Source organism: Heterodontus francisci, chromosome 3, assembly GCF_036365525.1.
Source record: "Heterodontus francisci isolate sHetFra1 chromosome 3, sHetFra1.hap1, whole genome shotgun sequence".
NCBI classification, from domain to species: Eukaryota; Metazoa; Chordata; class Chondrichthyes; order Heterodontiformes; family Heterodontidae; genus Heterodontus; species Heterodontus francisci.
Genome location: NC_090373.1, coordinates 163,617,445 through 163,642,437, shown reverse-complemented (window position 1 = coordinate 163,642,437; position 24,993 = coordinate 163,617,445). Strand labels below are relative to the sequence as shown.

At 43.6% G+C, this 24,993-nt stretch overlaps 2 protein-coding genes across 10 annotated transcripts in view; one reads left to right on the top strand and one right to left on the bottom strand.

Annotated features, from left to right (window-relative positions):
- LOC137363487 (uncharacterized) overlaps positions 1–24,993 on the bottom strand; it is a 296,432-nt gene that overhangs the window by 248,443 nt on the left and 22,996 nt on the right. The window lies entirely within an intron of this gene.
- The window catches only part of LOC137367154 (uncharacterized), a 94,907-nt gene continuing 82,135 nt past the window's right edge, over positions 12,222–24,993 (top strand). Inside the window, exon 1 of the mRNA XM_068028592.1 lies at positions 12,222–12,336. Coding sequence (XP_067884693.1) covers positions 12,222–12,336 — 115 coding nt within the window. The remainder of the gene's footprint in view (positions 12,337–24,993) is intronic.

Genomic DNA, 24,993 nt, shown 5'->3' with positions numbered 1-24,993 from the left:
CACTGCTGCATTTCACCTGGTTTGAAGAAGCCAGAACAAGCTATTCAGTTTTGCTGTTTTTTCAACTTTCACATGCAAATAGAAATAGAAATTACTATAATATCACACAGGAAGAAAATGACCAGGACCCAGGAAATTTCTTTTCACCCTGCCGATCAACTGTGTTCCCTCCACTCTGAAATGGAACAACATTGTACTGAGATGGTCCCTAATTTCCTCTTTCCTGCCCCCCTGCCGACCCCATAGAATACCTAGATTTGTAAAGTTAGCAATCTTTCAGCCCCTAACATCTAGAGGGGAATTTTGTTGTGAAGTGTTCAGTTTAAACTTCCCTGAAGTTTAACTGGATTGTGTGTACACACTTGGATCAGTTTGCAGCTCCCTCAGGTTTACCTCAGACAGACCTCAGTTACGATCAAGTGTGTGGCTGCTGATCATGGCAGTACCGGGCTTCAATATTGTATCATACAATACATCTACCCCAGCAATAGAAAACCTATGACACATATGTTGCCTTCCATCAGCATTAGAGAATTCCTTCTGTAAAAGGTAGTCTAGATTTAACATGTGCTTAGTGATCAATTCAGTCATCCGAAGCTTAAATGTTTTCAGCACACAGCACCTTAAGATTAACAGAACACTTTTGTACTTCAAGATCAGATAGAGAATCACACGAGCAGGAAATGTTTTTCAAGACTACCCTACTAATAATGAACTGGTTGAAGGGTTTAAAATTGGTATTGGATAGGCTGTCTGTACATAAGTTGATAAGGCACCACATACTTGGTGTGGTGTCCACGTACTTGCAAAGGCATTTGATAAAGTGCCTCACAACAAACTGGTGAGCAAAGTTATAGCTCATAGAATAAAAGGGCCAGTAGTAACATGGATACAAAATTTTGTGAGTGTCACCATCTGACTGGATCAGATGCATTCAAGGATAGTGAGGAAGGGAAGGTGGAAATTGTGGAGGCACTGGCCATAATTTTCCAGTCTTCCTTAGACTCAGGGCTGGTGCCAGAGGACTGGAGAATTGCAAATGTTACTCCCTTATTCAAAAAAGGTGCAAAGATAAGCCCAGCAACTACAGGCCAGTCAGTTCTTGAAACAATATTTTGGGACAAAATTAATAGTCACTTGGGCGTATGTGGATTAATTAAGGAAAACCAGCATGGATTTGTTAAGGGCTAATTATGTTTAACTAAATTACTAGAGTTTTTTGAGGAGGTAACCGAGAGGTTTGATGAGGGCAATGCTGTTGATATGGTGTCCACGTACTTGCAAAGGCATTTGATAAAGTGCCGCACAACAAACTGGTGAGCAAAGTTATAGCTCATAGAATAAAAGGGCCAGTAGTAACATGGATACAAAATTTTGTGAGTGTCAGGAAACAGAGAATAGTGGTTAATGGATGTTTTTCGGACTGGAGGAAGGTTTGTAGTGGAGTTCTCCAGGGGGTTGGTGTGAGGACCCGTGCTCTTCCTGATATATATTAGTGATATAGACCTTGATATACAGGGCACAATTTCAAAATTTGCAGAGGATATGAAATTTGGAAATATTGTGAACAGTGAGGAGGATAGTAGAACTTCAAAAAGGACAGACAGGTTGGTGGAATGAATGGACTGGTGACAGATGAAATATAATGCAGAAAAGTGTGAAGTGGTTAATTTTGGTAGGAAGAACACGGAGAGACAATAGAAAATAAAGGGAACAATTCTAAAGGGGATGCAGGAGCAGAGGGATCAGAGTGTATATGTGCATAAGTCATTGAAGGTAGCAGGACAGGTTGAGAGCTTTATTAATATGGGCATAGAGTACAAAAGCAAGGAAGTTAAACTTGTATAAAACACAGGTTCAGCCTCAACTGGAGTATTGTGTCCAGTTCTGGGTGCCACACTTTAGGAAAGATGTGAAGGCATTAGAGAGAGTGCAGAAAACATTCACAAGAATGATTCCAGGGATGAGTAACTTCAGTTATGTGGATAGATTGGAGAAGCTGGGACTATTTTCCTTGAAGGTTGAGAAAAGATTTGATAGAGGTATTCAAACTCATGAGGGGTCTGGACAGAGTATAGGGCGATAAACTGTTCCCATTGGCGTAACGATCAAGAACCAGAAGGCACAAATTTAGGGTAATTATCAAAGGAATCATAGGAAATAGCAGCAGGAATAGGCCATTTGGCCCATTGAGCCTGCTCCGCCATTCAAACGGATCATGGCTGACCATCTACCTCTATGCCCTTTTTCCCCACTATTCCCATATACCTTGATGTCATTAGTATTCAGAAATCTATCAATTTCTGTCTGGAACATGCTCAATGATTGAACTTCCACAGCCCTCTGAGGGTGGGGGTGGGGGGAGAGAATTCCAAAGATTCATCACCCTCTGAGTAAAGAAATTCCTCCTCATCTTGGTCTTAAGTGGCTAAAATAGCCTGCCCCTTATTTTGAGACTATGTCCCTGTGTTCTAGACCCACCAGCCAAAGAAAACATCCTATCCACATCTACCCTGTCACACCCTGTAAGAATTTTGTAAGTTTCAAAGAGATCAGCTCTCATTCTTCAAACCTCTAGAGAGTTTTTGCAATCTCTCCTGGTAAGACAATCCCACCATCCCAGGGGTTAGTCTGGTGAACCTCCGTTGCACTCCCTCAATAGCAAGTATATCCTTCCTTAGATAAGGAGACCAAAACTGTTCACAATACTTCAGGTGCAGTGTCACCAAGGCTTTATACAATTGAAGCAATACATTTTTACTCCTGTATGCAAATCCCCTTGCAGTGAAGGCCAACATACCATTTGCCTTTCTAATTGCTTGTTGCACCTGCATACTAGCTTTTAGTGACTCATGATCTCTTTGGACATAAACACTTCCCAACCTTTCACCATTTAAGAAGTACTCTGCCTTTGTTTTTTCTACCAAAGTGGATCACTTGCACATGAACATACATATGAATTAGCAGCAGGAGTAGACCACTCGGCCCCTCAAGCCTGCTGTGCCATTCAATAAGATCATGGCTGATCTGATTGTAACCTCAATTCCACATTCCCATCTACTCCCACTAACCATTCACCCCCTTGCTCATTAAGAATCTATCTACCTCTGCCGTAAAAATATCAAAGACACTGTTTCCACCGCCTTTTGAGGAAGAGAGATCCAAAGACTCACGACCCTCAGAGAAAAAATTTCTCCTCAGCTCTGTCTTAAATGGGCGACCCCTTATTTTTAAACAGTGACCCTTAGTTCTAGATTCTCCCACAAGAGGAAACATCTGTTCCACTTCCACCCTGTCAGGACCCCTCACGATCATATGTTTCAATCAAGTCGCCCCTTATTCTTCTAAACTCCAGCGGATACAAGCCTAGCGCGTCCAACCTTTCCTCATAAGACAGCCTGCCCATCCAGGTATTAAACCTTCTCTCTGAACTGCTTCCAATGCATTTACATCCTTCCTTAAAATAAGGAGATCAATACTGTACACAGTACTCCAGATGTGGTCTCATCAATGCCCTGTATAGATGAAGCATAACCTTGCTACTTTTGTATTCAATTCATAAGAACATAAGAACTAGGAGCAGGAGTAGGCAATTCAGCCCCAAACCTGCTCCGCCATTCAATACGATCATGGCTGATCTCATCTCGTCCTCAACTCCACTTTCCTGCCCATTCGCCATAACCCGTCAACCCATTACTAATTAAAAATCTGTCTATCTCCTCCTTAAATGTACTTAATGTCCCAGCAACCACCGCACTCTGGGGTAGTGAATTCCACAGACTCACAACCTTTTGAGAGAAGTAATTTCTCCTTATCTCTTTTAATTCTGCTACCCCTTATCCTAAAACAATGACCTCTCGTTCTAGATTGCCCCACCAGAGGAAACATCCTCTCTACGTCTACTTTGTCAATCCCCTTAATTATCTTATATGCCTCAATCAGATCTTCTCTCATTCTTCTAAATTCTAGAGAGTAAAGGCCTAAACTGCTCAATCTCTCTTCATAAGCCAAACCCCTCATCTCTGGAATCAATCTAGTGAACTTCCTCTGAACTGCCTCCAATGCAACTACATCCCTCCTCAAGTAAGGGGACCAAAACTGTACGCAATACTCCAGGTGTGGTCTCACTAATGCCTTGTACAGTTGCAGCAACATTTCCCTACTTTTATACTCTATTCCTTTAGCAATAAATGCCAAAATTCCATTTGCCTTCATTATTACCTGCTGCACCTGCATACTAGTTTTCTGCGATTCATGCACGAGGACACCCAGATCCCTCTGCATCTTAGAGCTCTGCAATCACTCACCATTTAGATCATAATGCTTCTTTTTTATTCTTCTGCCAAAATGGACACTTTCACATTTCCCCACATTATACTCCATTTGCCAGATCTTTGCCCACTCACTTAACATATTTATACCCCTGTGTAGCCTCCTTATGTCCTTTTCATAGCTTATTTTCCTACCTATCTTTGTGTCATTAGCAAATTTAACAACCATACCTTCGGTCCCTTCATCTAAGTCATTTATATGAATTGTAAAAAGTTGAGGCCTGTGGACATCCTGTACTTAGATTTCCAGAAGGCCTATGGCATAGGACTTGTCAGAGTCATACAGCACTGAAACAGGCCCTTTGGCCCACTGAGTCTGTGCTGACCATCAACCACCCATTTATATTAATCCTACATTAATCCCATATTCCCTACCTACACTAGGGGAAATTTACAATGACCAATTTACCTATCAACCTGCAAGTCTTTGGCTGTGGGAGGAAACCCACACAGTCACAGGGAGAACTTGCAAACTCCACACAGGCAGTACCCAGAACTGAACCCAGCTCACTGGAGCTGTGAGGCTGCAGTGCTAACCATTGTGCCACCGCTTGTTACATCACTTGTTACATTTTGCCAACTGGAAAATGACCCATTTATACCTACTCTGTTTCCTGTTAGATAGCCAATCTTCTATCCATGGCAATATGCCCCTACACGATGAATTTTTATTTTCCTCAATAACCTTTGATGTGGCACCTTATCAATGCCTTCTGGAAATCTAAGTACAGTACGTCCACTGGTTACCCTTTATCCACAGCACAGGTTACTTCTTCATAGAACTCCAAAAATTGGTTAAACATGATTTCCCTTTCACAAAACCATGTTGACTCTGCCTGATTACCTTGAATTTTTCTAAGTACCCTGCCATAACAACTTTCATAATAGCTTCTAACATTTTCCCTAGGACATGTTTAGCTAACTGGCCTGTAGTTTCCTGATTTCTGTCTCCCTTCTTGAAAAAAGGCATTACACTGGCTATTTTCCAAACTAATGGAATTTTCCCCGAATCTAGGGAATTTTGGAAAATTAAAACCATTGTATCAATGATCTCACTAGCCACTTCTTTTAAGACCCTAGGATGAAGTCCATCAGGACCAGGAGACTAGTCAGCCCACAGGTCCAACAATTTGCTCAGTACCACTTCCCTAGTGATTGTAATTTTCTTGAGTTCCTCCCTCCCTTCCATTTCCTGATTTACAGCTATTTCTGGAATGTTACCTGTTACTTCACACTTATTCACATTATATTCCATCTACCATGTTTTTGCCCATTCACTTAGCCTGTCCAAATCCCCTTGAAGCCTCCTTGCATCCTCCTCACAACTTACATTCCCTCCTAGTTTTGTGTCATCAGCAAATTTGGAAATATTACAATTAGTTCCCATATCCAGATCGTGAACAGCTCAGCCTGCCATCCTGAGAATGACCCATTTATTCCTACTCTCTCTTTTCTGTCTGTTAACCAATTCTCAATCCATTTTTTAAAAATTCATTCACGGGATGTGGGCGTCGCTGGCCAGGCCAGCATTTATTGCCCATCTCTAATTGCCCTTGAGAAGGTGGTGGTGAGCTGCCTTCTTGAACCGCTGCAGTCCATGTGGGGTAGGTACACCCACAGTGCTGTTAGGAAGGGAGTTCCAGGATTTTGACCCAGCGACAGTGAGGGAACGGCGATATAGTTCCAAGTCAGGATGGTGTGTGACTTGGAGGGGAACTTGCAGGTGGTGGTGTTCCCATGTATTTGCTGCCCTTGTCCTTCTAGTTTGTAGAGGTCGCGGGTTTGGAAGGTGCTGTCTAAGGAGCCTTGATGCATTGCTGCAGTGCATCTTGTAGATGGTACACACTGCTGCCACTATGCGTCGGTGGTGGAGGGAGTGAATGTTTGTAGATGGGGTGCCAATCAAGCGGGCTGCTTTGTCCTGGATGGTGTCGAGCTTCTTGAGTGTTGTTGGAGCTGCACCCATCCAGGCAAGTGGAGAGTATTCCATCACACTCCTGACTTGTGCCTTGTAGATTGTGGACAGGCTTTGGGGAGTCAGGAGGTAAGTTACTCGCCTCAAGATTCCTAGCCTCTGACCTGCTCTTGTAGCCACGGTATTTATATGGCTACTCCAGTTCAGTTTTCGGTCAATGGTAGCCCCTAGGATGTTGATAGTGGGGGATTCAGCGATGGGAATGCCGTTGAATGTCAAGGGGAGATGGTTAGATTCTCCTTTGTTGGAGATGGTCATTGCCTGGCACTTGTGTGGCGCGAATGTTACTTGCCACTTATCAGCCCAAGCCTGGATATTGTCCAGGTCTTGCTGCATTTCTACACGGACTGCTTCAGTATCTGAGAAGTTGCGAATGGTGCTGAACATTGTGTAATCATCAGCGAACATCCCCACTTCTGACCTTATGATTGAAGGAAGGTCATTGATGAAGCATCTGAAGATGGTTGGGCCTAGGACACTACCCTGAGGTACTCCTGCAGTGATGTCCTGGAGCTCATTGCGGTATATTACCCCCATTATATTATACCATTGCGGTATATTACCCCCAATCCCATGTGCTCTAATTTAGTTCACTAACTTCCTGTGTGGGATCTTATCAAAAGCCTTCTGAAAATCCAAATACACCACATTCAGTGGTTCTCCTTAGCTATGCTACACGTAGCATCCTCAAAAAACTCCAACAGGTTTGTCAAACATGATTTCCCTTTCACAAATCCATGTTGACTCTGCCCAATCATATCATTATTTTCCAAATGTCCAGTTATCTCATCCTTTATAGTTGATTCTAACATTTTCTCTACTACTGACATCAAGTTAACAGGTCTGCAGTTCTCAGTTTTCTCTCTCGCTCCCTTCATAAATTGTGGGGTTACATTTGCTACTTTTCGGTTTGCAGGAGCCCTTCCAGAATCTATAGAATTTTGAAAGATAATCACCAATGCATCCACTATCTCTATAGCCACCTCCTTCAATACTCTGCGATGTAGCTCATCTGGTTCAGGGGATTTATCAACTTTCAATCCAATTAATTTTTCGAGTACTACCTCTTTATTGATATTAATTATTTTGTTTCTCATTTTTACAAGTCCCTTGGTTCCCTAGTATTTCTGGGAGATTTTTGTGGCTTCCTCTGTGAAGACAGACACAAAGTAGTTGTTCAGTCTCTGCTATTTCCTCATTCTCCACCACAAACTCTCCTGTCTCCACCTGCAATGGGAACACATTTGTCCTTGCTAATTGTTTCCTTTTCACATACCTAAAGCAGCTTTTACAGCCCACATTTGTTTCTAGCTAGCTTGTGTTCATAATCTCTTTTCCTTTTATCAGTTTCCTGGTCCTCCTTATTTGGACTGTAAATTGCTCCCAACCCTCAGGCTTACCACTTTTTCTAGTGACTTTATAAGCTACTTTCTTTGACCTAATGTCATCTTTAACTTCTTTTGTTAGCCACAGTTGATTTATCTTTCTTGTTGGGTTTTTGTGTCTTAGAGGAATGTTTATTTGTTGTAAACCATTTAATACTTCTTTAAATGCTAGCCATTGCCTGTCTACCATCAAATCTTATAATGTATTTTCCCAATTCACCATAGCCAACATGCCCCTCAAAGCTTCATAGTTTCCTTTGTTCAGATTTAAGATCCTAGTTTCAGAATGAACTATATCTCTTTCAAACTTAATTCAATCATATTGTGGTCACTATTTCTTAATGGCTCCTTTACAGCAAGATTATTACTTAGCCCTTTCCCATTATATAATACTAAATCTAAAATAGCCCGATCCCTAGTTGGTTCTTCAACATACTGCTGCAGAAACCCATCTCATACACACTCCAGGAATTTATCCTCCACACCATTAGTGCCAATTAGGTTTATCCAATCTATATGTAAATTGAAGTCACCCATTATTACTGTATTGCCCATGCTACATGCAGCTCTAATTTCCTGATCCATACCATACCCAACATTACCACCACTGTTTGGTGGCCTAAAAAAAACTCCCACCAATGTTTGCTGCCCCTTGCTGTTTTGTAGTTCCACCCAAACTGATTCTACATCTTGCTGGAAATACTCAGCAGGTCTGGCAGCATCTGTGGAGAGAGAAGCAGAGTTAGCATTTCAGGTCAGTGACCCTTCATCAGAACTGGCACATTTGCTGTCTGAATCCCCTATCACTATTGCCCTTCCACTCTTCTTTCTCCCCTCCTGTGCAGCTGCGCCACCCATGGTGCCACAGATTTGGCTCTTGCTGCACTCCTCTGAGGAACCATAGCCCTCACCAGCATCCAAAATGGAAAACCAGTTAGCAAGCGAGATCGACTCAGGGGACTCCTGCGCTACCTGCCTGGTTCTCAGACTGCCTGAAGGTCACCCATTCCCTCTCTGCCTGCACTCTCTTAACCTGTGGTGTGACTATCTCCCTAAACGTGCTATCCATGTGGTTCTCTGCCTCATGGAAGCACCACAGTGACTCCAGCCACTGCTCGAGTTCCAAAACCCGGAGCTCAAGCTTCTGCAGCCAATGACACTTCCTGCAGATGTGTTTGTCAAGGACACATGGTGCGTCCACGACTTCCCATATACCACAGGAGGCACATTCCACTTGGCTGAGTAGCCGTGCCATATCTTAAATTTGCAAACTAACTATTGTTAGTATATTAAGTGTGATAAGTAGAATAACATATCAGTTACTTGCCAATCAGCTTCTTCCCTTGTACTGAATTAAAAGAAGCAATGGAGACATGAGGAACAACTTTTTTATGCAGCGTGTGCTTGGGATTGGGAATGCACTGCCTGAGAGTGTGGTGGAGGCAGGTTCAATTGAGGCATTCAAGAGGGAATTGGATTGTTATCTGAAAAGGAAGAATGAGCAGGGCAACAAAGAGAGAGAAAGCCGGGGAATGGTACTAGATGAACTGCTCTTTTGGAGAGCCGGTACAGACATGATGGGCTGAATGGCCTCCTTCTGTGCTGTAATAATTCTGTGATTCTGAGTCATGATTGGTGAGATGTTGGAGGCTTGTGGATCCTACACAACCTACTTCAGCATCAAGTCACAAATTAGCTCAAATTTAATTTCAGCTGTAAGGGCAGCATGAGCGGACATTAGTATTGAGCAATCATACTGTCCCAGTTGAGAGCTGATTGGGAGCAATGAAATGTTGAATACGAGTTTCAGCCCGGCCTGAAGCTGTAGTTGTGGCTCTGAAACTGGTATTGGTCCAGGATGACTCAGATACTTGAGCTTCAGGAGAATATTTCTCCACATTGAGTTGGCCAGCTGATGCCAATACTGCTCCGACAAGTGCAACATAAAGGTGCCGGTCAAGCATTGCTTTGCACAACTTTAGATTCATAGAGTCATACAGCACAGAAACAGGCCCTTCGGCCCACCATGTCCGTGCCGGCCATCAAACCTATCTATTTTAATCCCATTTTCCAGCACTTGGCCCATGGTCTTGTATGTTATGGCGTTTCAAGTGCTCATCTAAATACTTCTTAAATGTTGTGAGGGTTCCTGCCTCTACCACCCCTTCAGGCAGTGTGTTCCAGATTCCAACCACCCTCTGGGTGAAAAAGTTTTCCCTCAAATCCCCTCTAAACCTTCTGCCCCTTACCTTAAATCTATGCCCCCTGGTTATCGACCCCTCCGCTAAGGGAAAAATTTTCTTCCGATCAATGCCCCAAATAATTTTGTATACCTCAATCAGATCCCCCCTCAGCCTTCTCTGCTCTAAGGAAAACAACTCTAGCATATCCGGTCTCTTTTCATACCTGAAATGCTTGAGCCCAGGCAACATCCTGGTTAATATCCTCTGCACCCTCTCCAGTGCAATCACGTCTTTCCTATAGTGTGGCGACCAGAACTGTACACAGTACTCCAGCTGTGGCCTAACTAGTGTTTTGTACAGCTCCATCATAACTTCCCTGCTCTTATATTCTATGCCTCGGCTAATATAGGCAAGTATCCCATATGCTTTCCTAACCACCTTATCTACCTGTGCTGCTGCCTTGAGTGATCGATGGACAAGTACACCAAGGTCCCTCTGTACTTCCTAGGGTCTGACCATCCATTGTATATTCCTTTGCTTTGTTAGTCCTCCCAAAATGCATCACCTCACATTTCTCAGGATTGAATTCCATTTGCCACTGCTCTGCCCATCTTACCAGCCCATCTATATTGTCCTGTAATCTAAGGCTATCCTCATTATTTACAACACCACCAATTTTCATGTCACCTGCGAACTTACTGTAACTTACCTCCTATAGTCACGTCTAAATCATTAATGTTCACTAGAAACACCAAGGCTCCCAGCACCGATCCCTGCAGTACACCACTGGTCTGAGGCTTCCAATCGCAAAAACAAACCATCGACCATCACCCTCTGCCTCCTGCCGCTAAGCGTATTTTGGATCCACTTTGCCAAATTACCCTGGATCCCATGGGCTCTTACCTTCTTCACCAATCTCCCGTGTGGAACCTTATCAAAAGCCTTACTGAAATCCATGTAGACTATAATCAACTACTTTACCCTCATCTACACACCTAGTCACCTCCTTGAAAAATTCAATTAAGTTATTTAGACACAATCTCCCCCTGACAAAGCCATGCTGACTATCCTTGATTAATCTCTGCCTCTCCAAGTGGAGATTAATCCTGTCCCTCAGAATTTTTTCCAATTGTTTCATTACCACTGATGTTAGACTCACTGGCCTGTAATTACCCGGTTTGTCCCTACTACCCTTCTGGAATAATGGTACCACATTCGCTGTCCTCCAGTCCTCTGGTACCTCTACCGTGGTCAAGAGAATCTGAAAATTTGTGTCAGAGCACCTGCTATCTCCTCCCTTGCCTCACATAACTGTCTGGGATACATCTCATCTGGGCCTGAGGATTTATCCACTTTTAAGCCCGCTAAAACAGCTAATACCGCCTCCCTTTCAATGCTAATTTGTTCAAGTATATCACATTCCCCCTCCCTGATCTCTACACCTACTTGTTTATTGTATTCATTTCAACCTTCAAAAGCTGTCTCAAAATGGCAATTCCTTTGTGAAAATACTAGCACTGTAATTTTGGTTCAATTAGAACTGCCAGCTAAATGTTTTAATCTCAGTACTGCTGCTAGTACAAGTTGATAGAAGTCGAACTTCAGCATTATAGGATGGAAGGAGTGTTGAAGCCTCTGCTGTGTTGCCAGAGATATGGCTATTTTCGGAAACTGCAGCTAATTTTCCCCTCTCATGAGGAGGAGGGAGAATGAAGCAAATAGACGCTGATGAGAAAAAGAAGAAAGACACCTAAAATGCGTCAGCTATGGTTCAGTTAGCAGCACTCTTGCCTGAGTCACAAGGTTGCAGGTTCAAGTCCCACTGTAGGAGTTGAGCACAAAATAAAATCAAGGCTAACAGTCCAGTGCAGTACTGAGGGAGAGCTGCACTGTTGGAAGTGCTATCTTTCAGATGATCAGTTAAACTGAGGCCCCCATCTGCCTGCTCAGGTGGTCCATGTGCCATGATCCCATGGCACTAAGAAGAGCAGGTGAGTTATCCCTGGTGTCCTGGCCAATTTTATTCCTCAATCAACATCACTAAAACAGATTATCTGGTCATATCACATTGCTGTTTGTGGGAGCTTGCTGTGTGCATACTGGCTGCTGCGTTTCCTACATTACAACAATGACTACACTTCAAAAAGTATTTCATTGGCTGTAAAGCACTTTGAGATGGCCAGTGGTTGTGAAAGGCACTATATAAATGCAAGTCCTTTTTTCTTTCAATCCAAGAAGGCCCACAGTGCTCAGAATGAAGTCAGCGTCAGACTAACTGCTAATTCAGCACATTACTGAGTTCAGTGCCTGGGTTGCCTCACAGTTATTGATTCAAGCCAAGTCGCAGATGAGCACAACAGACAATGCCATTGAATCACTTCCACAACATCGTGTTCTGCATGAGCTTGCTCTCGATCCTTCTCAAACTGAAATCATCAAGGCCTTAAAGCAACTGTCTGTGGGTAAGTCTCCAAGAGCCAACGGCATTCCACCTGAAGTATTCAAGTACAGAGGAGCACACATGGTTAGAAAACTCACTAGCCTCTTCTGCTTAATCTGGAACCAGGGCACTGTGCCCCAAGATTACAAGAATGCTTCCATAACTCACCTGCACAAACGGAAGGGAAGCAAGTCCATCTACGACAATCATTGTAGTATTTCACTTCTCTCCACAGTGGGAAAAATTCTTGCAAGGGTTATTCCCAATAGGATTGTCACTCATCTTACAGCCTCAGAGTACCCAGAATCACAGTGTAGCTTTCATACTAGGCACAGGCAACATGATTTTTGCGGCATGTCAAATTAAAGGAAAGTCCCACAAACAGAACAAGGACCTCTACATGATGTTCATTGACCTGACCAATGCCTTCGATATAGTAAACCATGAAGGCCTGTGGAAGGTGCTGTACAAAATATGGCTGCCGTGGAAAGATGAGGGTCATCCACTCATTTCATGATGGCCTGATGACCAGTGTGATGCAGAATGATGCCTTATCAGATGCCTTTCTTATCACTAACACCAAACAAGGCTGTGTAATGGCTGCAGTTCTGTTTGCCATTTACTTTTCGGCCATGCTCTTATTTGCACTCAAAGATCTTGACATAGGAGTGCACATTCAGTTCAGGACAGACCACAAGCTCTTCAATCTGCAAAGGCCCAAGGCTCGCACAAAGATCAAAAGAACAGCTATTAAGTGAACTCTTGTTTGCTAATGACTGTGCTCTCATAGCACACGCTCCGGAGGACATCCAGCTGCTGTTGACCACTTCACATACGAACATACGGATTAGGATCAGGCATAGGCCACTCGGCCCCTCCAGCCTGAACTACCATTCAGTAAGATCATGGCTGATCTGATTGTAACCTCAACTCCACATTTCCACCTACCCCGATAATCTTTCACCCTCTTGTTTATCAAGAATCGATCTACCTCTACCTTAAAAATATTCAAAGACTCTGCTTCCACCGCCTTTTGAGGAAGAGAGTTCCAAAGACTCATAACCCTCTGAGAGAAAAAAATTCTCTTCATCTCTGTTTTAAATGGGTGACCCCTTAATTTTAAACAGTGACCCCTAGTTCTAGATTCTCCCACAAGGGGAAACATCCTTTCCACATCCACCCTGTCAAGACCCCTCAGGATCTTACATGTTTCAAGCAAGGCGTTTCTTATTCTTCTAAACTCCAGCGGATACAAGCCTATCCTGTCCAACCTTTCCTCATAAGACAGCCTGCCCATTCCAGGTATTAGTTCAGTAAACCTTCTCTGAGCTACTTCCAATGCATTTACATCCTTCCTTAAATAAGGAGACCAATACCGTACAGAGTATTCCAGATGTACTCATTGGTCTCACCAATGCCCAGTTTAACTGAAGCATAATCTCCCTACCTTTGTATTCAATTCCCCTCGCAATAAACAATAACATTCTATTAGCTTTCCTAATTATGTGCTGTACCTGCATACTAACCTTTTGCGATTCATGCACTAGGGCACCCAGATCCCTCTGCATCTCAGAGCCCTGCAATCACTAAATCACCAATCTATATCCCTTGTCGCCTCATTATGTCTTCTTCACAACTTAATTTCCTACCTATCTCTGTCATCAGCAAATTTAGCAAACATACCTTCGGTCCCTTCATCTAAGTCATTTATATAAATTGTAAAATGTTGAGGCCCCTGTGATCCCTGTGGCACACCACTCGTTAGATCTTGCCCATTAGAAAATGACCCATTTATGCCTACTCTCTGTTTCCTGTTAGCTAGCCAATCTTCTATCCATGCCAATATGCCCCGACACCATGAGTGTTTATTTTCTGCAATAACCTTTGATGTGGCTCCTTGTCAAATGCCTTCTGGAAATCTAAGTACAGTATATCCACCGGTTCCCCTTTATCCACAGCACATGTTACTTCTTCAAAGAACTCCAAAATAACTTAGATAAACATGATTTCCCTTTCACAAAACCATATTGACTCTGCCTGATTACCTTGAATTTTTCTAAATGCCCTGCTATAACATCTTTAACAATAGCTTCTAACATTTTCCCTATGACAGATGTTAAGCTAACTGGCCTGTAGTCTCCCTCTCTTTTTCAGTAAAGGCTATTTTCCAATCTAATGGAACCTTCCCTGAATCTAGGGAATTTTGGAAAATGAAAACCATTGCATCATCTATCTCACTAGCAACTTCTTTTAAGACCCTAGGATGAAGTCCATCAGGACCCGGGGACTTGTCAGCCCGCAGCTCCAACGATTTGTTCAGTACCACTTGCCTTGTGATTGTAATTTTCTTGAGTTCCTCCCTCCCTTCCATTTCCTGACTTACAGCTAATACTGGGATGTTACTTGTATCCTCAATAATGAAGACCAATGCAAAATATCTGTTCAATTCATCTGCCATCTCCTTATTATCCATTATTAATTCCCCAGACTCACTTTCTATAGGACCAATGCTCACTTTGTTAACTCTTTTTAAAATATCTATAGAAACTTTTACTATTTGTTTTTATATTTCTAGCTGGCTTACCCTAATTTTTTCCCTCATTAATCCTTTAGTCATTCTTTGCTGTTTTTTATATTCTGTCCAATCTTTTGACCTGCCATCATCTTTGTGCAATTATTTGCTTTTTCTTTAAGTTGATATGATCTTTAACTGTTTTAGTTAACCATGGATGGTGGATCCTCCCCTTGGAATTTTTCTTTCTCGTTGGAATGTATCTATTCTGTGTATTCTGAAATATCCCCTTAAATGTCTGCCACTGCATCTCTATTGACCTATCCCTAAATCTAATTTGCCAGTTCACTTTAGCTAGCTCTGCTTTCATGCCCTCATATGCCTCTTATTTAAGTTTAAAATACTAGTCTTAGACCCACTCTTCTCTCCCTCAAACTGAATGTAAAATTCAATCATATTATGATCATTGCTGCCTAGGGTCGCCTTCACTATGAGGTCGGTTATGACCAGGTGAGAAAGGGGTCTAGGGGTTCCCTCTCAGCCTTTGCCTGGTTTAACCATAACAGGGTTTAACTTTAAAAATGCTGTGTTTTAGCTCCCCCCTCAGTGAATCATTTTGTTCACTTATTTCTTTATCTTACAATTGGAAAGCAGAGAGGTTTTCTTAGATTTAAACAAGAAAGGTGGAAGTTTATTAACCTTCAACTCTTATTTGGTTAACGACTACAAGTACGTGACACGACCACACAAGGATGCATATGTGATAAACACACGCAGAAAAAGTAGAAAGAATAAAGGGGAAAGGTTTGAGGCAATAGCTGGGTTGTATTTACAGTCCTTTGAATTCAATGTGGTTGCTGGTAAGTCTTGCCATTCGTTGGGGCCCAGTGCACGCTTTACCTGTTTTGATGTAGGAGTCTTTTCTTTCTTGAGGTTTAAGCGACTTCAGTTGGTCTGGAGGTTTGTGAGAAAATGAGAGAGAGCCAGCCAGGTGAGAGGCTGTCTTGTTCCAGGTTCAGTTACAATCTGCAGTCTGTCTTCAAACTGTCCTGTGTCTAGTTCAAAAAGCCTGGGCCAGCAGATTAGTCATGTGACCAGATGGTTTAACCACTCCTGCGTTTGTGGATTCTCCATCTTAGCAGACACTGGACTGAGAGCTTTCTTACACCTGTCTGGTGATCAAAATCAATTTGGGTTAATTGGACCAGGGAGTAGTTGCTTTGTCTCTCCAAGCACTGTCTCTTATTATGCAAAATGTCCTCCAGCCAAATGTCTGGTGATCGCTTTAAACAAGTCATTTCTTCACTCCAGCAACAGTGTAAGATTAATGTTCATATGATGAAGTTAATATGATTCATTCTTGGCAGGCATGGGTCTTCATGACAGGTCATTAATTAATCCCATCTCATTGCACAATACCAGGTCTAGTAGTCTGCTCTCTGGTTGGCTCCAAAACGTGCTGTTCTGAGAAACTATCCCGAAAACATTCTATGAATTCCTCCTCTAGATTACCTTTGCCCATCTGATTTTTCCAGCCTATATGTAGATTAAAATCCCCCATGATTATCAGGTACCTTTCTGACAAGCTCCCATTATTTATTCCTTTATACCCTATCCTACCGCATGGTTACTGGTAGGAAGCCTGTACACCACTCCCACAAGTGACTTCTCGCCTTTATCATTACTCATCTGCATCCAACTGCTTCTATGTCCTGGTTTCCTGAAATTAGGTCATCCCTCTCTATTGTGCCAATAGCATCATTAATTAACAGAGCTACCCCTCCACCTTTTTCTAGCTTCCTGTCCTTCCTAAATGTCACGTACTCTTCCATATTCAGGTTCCAATCGATGTCATCCTGCAGCCAAGTCTCAGAACGATGTGGTCTTACAATGAGTCTGAAAAAGACAAAGATCTTGTACCAAGCTGCCCCCGGCCACGAACTCCAGCAGTCCATAGTCACAATCAACAATACACCCCTCAACTCAGTTCATAAGATCTGCTATCTTGGCAGTATCCTCTCCAACACCACGTTGGATTATGAAATCACCCATCGTTTGGCAAAAGCAAGCTCAGCATTTGGCAGGCTCACCCACAGGCTTTGGAGTCTGTCTCAAATCAAAGATCAAAGTCTACCAGGCAGTGGTTCTCACATCACTTCTCTATGGCTGTGAGACATGGACAACTTACTGGTGAACATAAAACTAGATCTATTCCACCTTCACTGCTTAGGATCTATCTGCAACATCAAGTGGCAGGACAAAATTCCTAACAAGAATGTTGCTTGTTTGGTCATATGGTTCGCATGGAGAATTCCTGCATACCTAAGGTGGTATTCGCCAGCCAGCTGAGCATAGGAACCCAATCCACAGGACATTCCAAACTTAAGATATAAAGACACTCTGAAAGCCAATCGGAGAGCCTGTAAGTTGGACCCTACTACATGAGAAAAAACAACCATGGACAGATCCTAATGGAGAAATCTCTGTAATGAAGCAATCCCAACATTTGAGAACAGAGTCAGGACCCTACAGAACAAGTGAGCACACTGCAAAGCCAGTGCCTTCACCCACCCCTCCAAGTGACTTCATATGCAATCGGATCTACAAATCACATTATCACATGGGACGACATCAACCTAGACAGTGAACAACCAGTCTCCTCACTCAACACCCGCTCAGCAAAGTGACGGGACAATCCATCACATATGAGCACAATAGTTACCAGATTTTTAAAAATTCTTTCATGGGATGTGGCTGTTACTGGCAGTCCAGCATTTGTTGCTCATCCCTAATTGCCCTTGAATTGAGTGGCTTGCTAGGCCATTTCAGAGAGGATTTAGGAGTCATATGTAGGCCAGACCAGGTAAGGGCAGCAGATTTCCTTCCCGAAAGGACATTAGTGAACCAGGTGGGTTTTACAACAATTGATGGAAACAATATGGAGATTATCTTGTAATTCCAGACTTTTATTAATTAACTGTGCAGCTGGGGGACTTCTGGTTTCTGCATCTTCCTCTCCACCTCCTCTTCCACACTTTGCTCCTCCTCTTCCTCTGATGAGCTGTGTCCCTCCAGCACATCACCATCTTCGAGGTCCACTCCTCTCTAGAGGGCCATGTTATGGAGAGCGTAGCAGACCACCACAATGACCGACACCCTTGCAGGAGTGCATTACAGGGCACCACCCAAACAGACCAGGCACCGGAATCACATCTTGAGAAGCTGACTGCCTACTCCATGGTTGTTCTTGTGAGCAGGTAGCTTTGGTTGTATTGCCTCTGTCTCAGGCTCTCGTAGAGGGGTGAGTTTGTGGGGGGGGGGGGGTGGAAGTGAAGAGCTGGGGCAGCCTGGACTGCCAAAGGATGAAGGAGTCTTGGCAGCTGCCAGGAAAGTGAGTGTACACATGGAGGAAGTTCTTGGTGTGGTCACAGACCAGTTGAAATTTGAGGGAGTGGAAGCCCTTCCTATTGATGAATCTCATTGGCCAGTGAGTGGGTACCTTTGTGACCACATGGGTACAATTGATGATGCCCTGGACCTGGGGGATTTCAGCAATGGAGGAGAAACCCACTGCCCTCTGGGCCTGCGAGACCATGTCTGTCTGGAATTGAATGTACCGTCCAGCTCTCACATGTGGGGCATCAGTGACCTGCGAGGTGAAGTGGTGTGCAACCATTTGTGAGACGCCACCAAGGTCAGCAGCTGATCCTTGGAAGGAGCCAGAAGCAAAGAAGCTCAAGGCTACAGTGACTTTGACAGCTACTGGCAGGGCATGGCAAGTGGTGCTGTGAGGTGAGAGGTCTTCGGCGATGAGGGCACAGATGTCCGTGACCATCTGCCTGGAGAGTTGCAGTCTCCTGCAGCACCGGTTCTCGGTCATCTCAAGGTAGCTCCATCCTTGGTGGTAGATGCTATGCTGAGGGTATGGCCTCTGTCCTTCTTGCCCCTCACCCTCTCCCCAGCCCCCGATGCCCAGGGCTCTGCCCTTCCTGTGGAGAGAGATGGTGCTCATCGCCACTGTACCCCCTTTACCAGCTGCTGCCTTCCTCCAGGTGGTCCTCCAATTGTGGTTAGTAGCCTTTCCTCCTCCCCTTTACACTCCTCGCTGCATGGGGGCTTAAGAACCCCCCCCCCCTGCACAGCTCGAGCACTTACTGCCCACTCCCTCCACCGCCTTGATAATCTGCTGCACCTATCTCCCAATGGCTGAGTCCCTCTCTGAGCCGTTCACCCTTTCATGGGGCAACTGTGACTGGCTCTCCATTGTGTGTCCACCTCCATTCAGCTGGTCAGCCCCAGACAGCACATGTAGCTTGTGCACCCCCGTGAAAGTTACAACTTGCCCCTTAACCAGCTCTCAATGAGCTCTTTAACAATGTTAATTGGCCTTAATAATGGATTGGGTGGGATCGTGGGACCCTACCTTGCTGTAACTGGCTGGCCCCGGGAACGGCATGCCTGCTGGCACCTGTATTTTTTGGCGCTAGTATTTTTTGACCCCTACCCATCTTTCTTCCAGCCCTACCTCTCTGTTGTGACCACAAGACCACAGAGTTGGGAGAAAGTCTGAACTGTCGCGGTGCTGGTAACCTTTCAAACTTAGAATTACTTCTAGAAAGAGAAAAGTGACCTTGCTACTGTTTTATTTTTTGTACAATTTTCGCACTTTTTCCTACACACTATAAGCCCTAGGTGCTTTCCCTAATAATGAATGCATTTTGTGATGCTGAATCAGATGATTGCTTTCTATCCACCTTGCAAAATAAAATCAGATTACCCTCCGTTCTGGTGAATCCGGGCATGCTAGTGGAACAACATGCTAACTTTTGAATCTAGCTGCCTAAACTGGTGACCCTATGGCATCATAAAGTTTCACGCTGAGAGATTGAAGGCTGAGAAGATACAAAAATTCTGCATTACGTATTTGCATGTTCTGCTTTTTATGTCAGGAATTGCAAGGCATTTTTAAGAACCCAAGAAATAGGAGCTTCAATTCTACTTTCCCGCCCAATCCCCATATCCCTTGATGCCCTGGGACCAAAAATCTATCTCAGCCTTAAATATATTCAATGATGGAGCATCCACAACCCTCTGGGGTAGAGAATTCCAGAGATTCACAACCCTTTGACTGAAGTAATCTCTCCTGTTATATATGTATATATTGTTATACTACCTGTAAAGTGTTAGGGCGGCACGGTGGCGCAGTGGTTAGCACTGCAGTTAGCACTGCAGCCTCACAGCTCCAGCGACCCGGGTTCAATTCTGGGTTCTGCCTGTGTGGAGTTTGCAAGTTCTCCCTGTGTCTGCGTGGGTTTTCTCCGGGTGCTCCGGTTTCCTCCCACAAGCCAAAAGACTTGCAGGTTGATAGGTAAATTGGCCATTATAAATTGCCGCTAGTATAGGTAGGTGGTAGGGAAATATAGGGACAGGTGGGGATGTGGTAGGAATATGGGATTAGTGTAGCATTGGTATAAATGGGTGGTTGATGGTCGGCACAGACTCGGTGGGCCGAAGGGCCTGTTTCAGTGCTGTATCTCTAAACTAAAACTAATTAGCTAGGAACTAGTTGTGATGTGGAAGTGTTCCAGTGGGGGGCCTCATTCATGGCTGCACTGGGCAGTCATGTTATATGTAAGACAAGAACTAGTGGAATCAGGTTCTACAGCAAAAAGCATGGGTATGAAATAAACAAGACTGACTCCAGCCTTTTCCAAGTTTAAAGCATGATTCTTTCCAACATCTGGGAACCAGAAACAACGCAAAGATGAAACATCTCCTCATCTTAATCCTAAATGATCAACCCCCTATCCTGAGACTGTGCCCCCCTGTTCTAGACTACCCACCCAGGGGAAAACAACCTCTCAGTGTCTACTCTGCCCCTTTAGAATCTTTTTGTATTTTATGTAATGATTGTAACCATTTGGAGAACAAGTTGTTATTGGAACTGTGGCAGCTACCTTCCTCAGCTGTCCTCTGTTTAAAAAGTGCTTTCATTATAATAATAGAACCCAAAATTCCTGGAGGTCTGCACCATCTAGCCCTTTCAGCTCCTTTTCTGGTGAAATTGGCTCTTTTACCTATTTTGGACACCTACCACATTTCATCTTCATCTGAAAGACAACTTAGTAGGAAGCAGAATCCCTTTTGGATTCTCAGTAACGTGCACTGGGATGAATCCCCCTGCAAACCTAGCTTCAAGCTGGAGACCTCCTCTCTACCCTGGCACTTGGATAGTTTGTAGAGTTGGGGCAGGCATTTGTAGAGTACATCAGTAGCACATGCTCCAAATTGCCGGCTACAGTGTTACATTGGGACTCATCCCAGCTCTTGGTTGGCACTGATTGCTTCTGAGGCTGAGAGAGAGAGTGAAAAGCACAATTCTTGGTGTAGCTGGGCACCAGGGATGAGGGACTGCAGTTAGGTGGAGAGACTATAGAAGCTAGAATTGTTCTCCTTGGAGCAGAGAAGGCGGAGGGAAGATTTAATAGCGATATTCAAAATAATGAGGGCTTTTCTTAAATAGAGTAGATAGGGAGAGATTGTTACCACTGGCAGGAGGGGCAGTAAGCAGAAATGTAAAGGACTAAGGGAATTTGGGTGGAATCCAACGTGTCCTGGCTCGATCCCAAATGCTTCCCATCTGCATTAACCCCTCCTCAGGCCATAGAAATTTTGAGGGCCAAAGTATTTAAACTAGATGAGTGGCATTAATTTTCCCATCTCTTCCTCACTATTCCCAGTGAGGTATACCACAGGTCAATGAGAAAACACCAATTAATCCATCAAAATCACTTCCCTCTCCAACACTAAACAACTTACCCATCATGGGCTATGCCTCAATATTTAATCTCCTGAGGGGAGTCCCACCCAGACACAAAGGCCACAAAAGAAGTCGTCAAAAGTTTACAAAATTGCTTCCTAGACACTAAAGTTAACAGGTAATCTCCATGATATCTATCTAATATTACTTCACCCCGACCAGTTACGTTCCACAGATTACATTTCCCCACTCACCAAACTATCATATTCCACAGAGTATTTCATTAGCTATGTCTATACTTATCCATATGACCTTTTGATGGGTTCTCAACTCATGCTTTTAGAAAGAGTGAATACAGTATAATCTATTTTCCTTATGAAACCACATATCATAGACTCATAGAATTTTTAAGGCACAGAAAGAGGCCACTTGGCCCATTGCGTCTGTGCGGCCAAAAAATAATCCACCTATTCTAATCCCACCTTCCAGCATTTGGTCCGTAGCCCTTCAGATTACGGCACTTGAGGTGCATATCCAACTCCCTTTGAATGAGTTGAGGGTTGCTGCCTCAACTATCCTTTCAGACAGTGAGTTCCAGACCCCCACCACCCTCTGGGTGAAAATATTTTTCCTCATCTCCCCTCTAATTTTTCTACCAATCACTTTAAATCTATGCCCCCTCCTCAATGACCTCTCTGCTAAGGTGAATAGACCCTTCACTCTATCCAGGCCCCTCACAATTTTGTACATTTCCATCAAATCTCCCCTCAGCTTTCTCTGTTCCAAGGAGAACAACCCCAGCTTATCCAATCTTTCCTCATAGCTGCATTTTTCCAGTCCTGGCAACATCCTTGTAAATCTTCTCTGTACCCTCTCCAGTGCAATTACATCCTTTCTGTAATGAGGTGACCAGAACTACATACAGTACTCAAGTCATGACTTAACCAATGAGTTAAACAGTTCCAGTATAACCTCCCTGCTCTTATATTCTATACCTTTGCTAATAAAAGAAAGGATTCCATATGCCTTTTTAATCATCTTATCGACCTATTCTACTACCTTCAGGGAAATGTGGACGTTCACTCCAAGGTCCCTCACTTCCTCTACACGTCTCAGTATTTTCCCATTTATCATGTATTCCTTTGCCTTGTTTGACCTCCCAAATGCATCACCTCACACTTCTCTAGGTTGAATTCCATTTGCCACTTTTCTGTCCATCTGACCAGACCATCTTCTGCAGCCTACAGCTATCCTCCTCACAATCTACCACATGGCCAATCTTTGTGTTGTCTGCAAACTTCTTGATCATGCCCCCTACATCTACACCCAAATCGCTAATATATACCACAAAAGCAGCAGACCCAGTACTGAGCCCTGCAGAACGCCACTGGAAACAGCCCTCCAGTCGCTAAAACACCAGTCAACAATTACGCTTTGTTTCCATCCACTGAGCCAATTTTGTATCCACCTTGCTGCATTTCCCTGGATCCCATGGGATTTTTTTTTTAACCAATCTGCCATATGGGACCTTGTCAAAAGCCTTGCTAAAATCCATGTAGACCACATCAACTGCACTACCCTCATCTATCTTCCTTGTTATTTCTTCAAAAAATTTGATCAAGTTGGTCAAACAAGATCTTCCCTTAACAAATCCATGCTGACTATTCTTGATTAACCCGTGCCTTTCAAAGTGACAGTTTATCCTGTCTCTCAGAATAGATTCCAATAATTTGCCCACTACAGAGGTTAGACTGACTGGCCTGTAATTATTCGGTCTATCCCTCGCTCCCTTTTTAAACAGAGGTACAATGTTAGCAGTTCTCCAATCCTCCGGCACCACACCCGTATCCAGTGAGGACTGGAAAATGATGGTCAGACCTTCTGCTATTTCCTCTCTTGCTTCTTTTAACAGCCTAGGGTACATTTCATCTGGCCGTGGTGATTTATCAACTTTTAAGGATGCTAATCCCATTAATACTTCCTCTCTCCCTATGTTTATCATATTCAATACTTCACACTCTTCCTTCTTAACTACAATATCTGCATCGTTCCCCTCTTTTGTGAAGACAGATGCAAAGTATTCATTAAGAACCATCCCTACATCTTCTGCCACTACATATAGGTTACCTTTTTGCTCTTTTATGGGCCCTACTCTCTCCTTAGTTATCCTCTTGTATTGATAAAACATCTTTGGGTTCACCTTGATTTTGCTTGCCAATATTCTTTCATGCCCTCTCTTTGCTTTCCTAAATTCCTTTTTGATTTCACCTCTCCACTATCTGTACTCCTCTCGGCTTTCTATAGTATTGCGTTCTCGGTGTCGGACATAAGCTTTCCTTTTCTGCCTTATATTACCCTGTAAGCTCCTTGACATCCATGGGGTTCTAGATTTGGCCGTCTCACCCTTTTTCTTTGTGGAAACATGTTTACTCTGAACCCCTTGAATCTCCCCTTTGAATGCCTCCCACTGTTCTGACACCGATTACCTTCAAGTAGCTGTTTCCAGTCCACTTTCGCTAAATCACACCTCAGTTTAGTAAAATTGGCCTTGCCCCAATTGAGAACTCTAACTCCTGTTCTATCTCTATTCTTTTCCATAATTATATTAAAACTGACAGAATTATGATCATTACCACTAAAATGCTCTCCCACTACCACTCCTTCCACCTGCCTATCTTCATTTCATAAAACGAAGTCTAAAACTGCACCCTCTCTTGTTGGACTTGCTACATACTGGGCAAAAAGTTCCCCTGAACGCACCTCAAGAATTCTGCTCCCTCAATTCCTTTCACACTAAAACTATCTCAGTTAATATTGGGTTAGTTAAAATCCCCTACTATTACTGCCCTATTGTTCTTGCACTTCTCAGAGATTTACCTACATATCTGCTCTTTTATCTCCCTCTGACTGTTTGGGGGTCTATAGTACACTCCCAGCAGTGTGTTTGCCCTTTTTTTGTTCCTTAGCTCAATCCATATGGCCTCATTTGATGAACCTTCCAACATATCATCCCTCCTCACAGCGGTAATAGTTTCCTTGAAAAAACTTCCATCCCCCCTCCTTTATTATCCTCCTCCCTATCGCATCTGAAAACCCTGTAACCAGGAAGTTGAGCTGTCATTCCTGTCTCTCCTTAAGCCATGTTTCTGTAACAGCTATGATATCAGACTGCTATATCACTATGCTGTGGGTAAAATAACATCTACTAATCTGTAGCATCTAGCTGCCTGTTAGTTTTATGCGTCTGTCTCCTGGTCTAAGTTGTTGCTTCCTAATATCCACATTATCTATGCAACGTAGGATTTCAAAAGACACCTGGATCATTTCACCTTGGTGGGGAGGGAGGGGGCGGGGGTTGGTGGGAAACTCAAGGAAAATGCGGGCAAGCAGTTAAAATGATGCAGCTC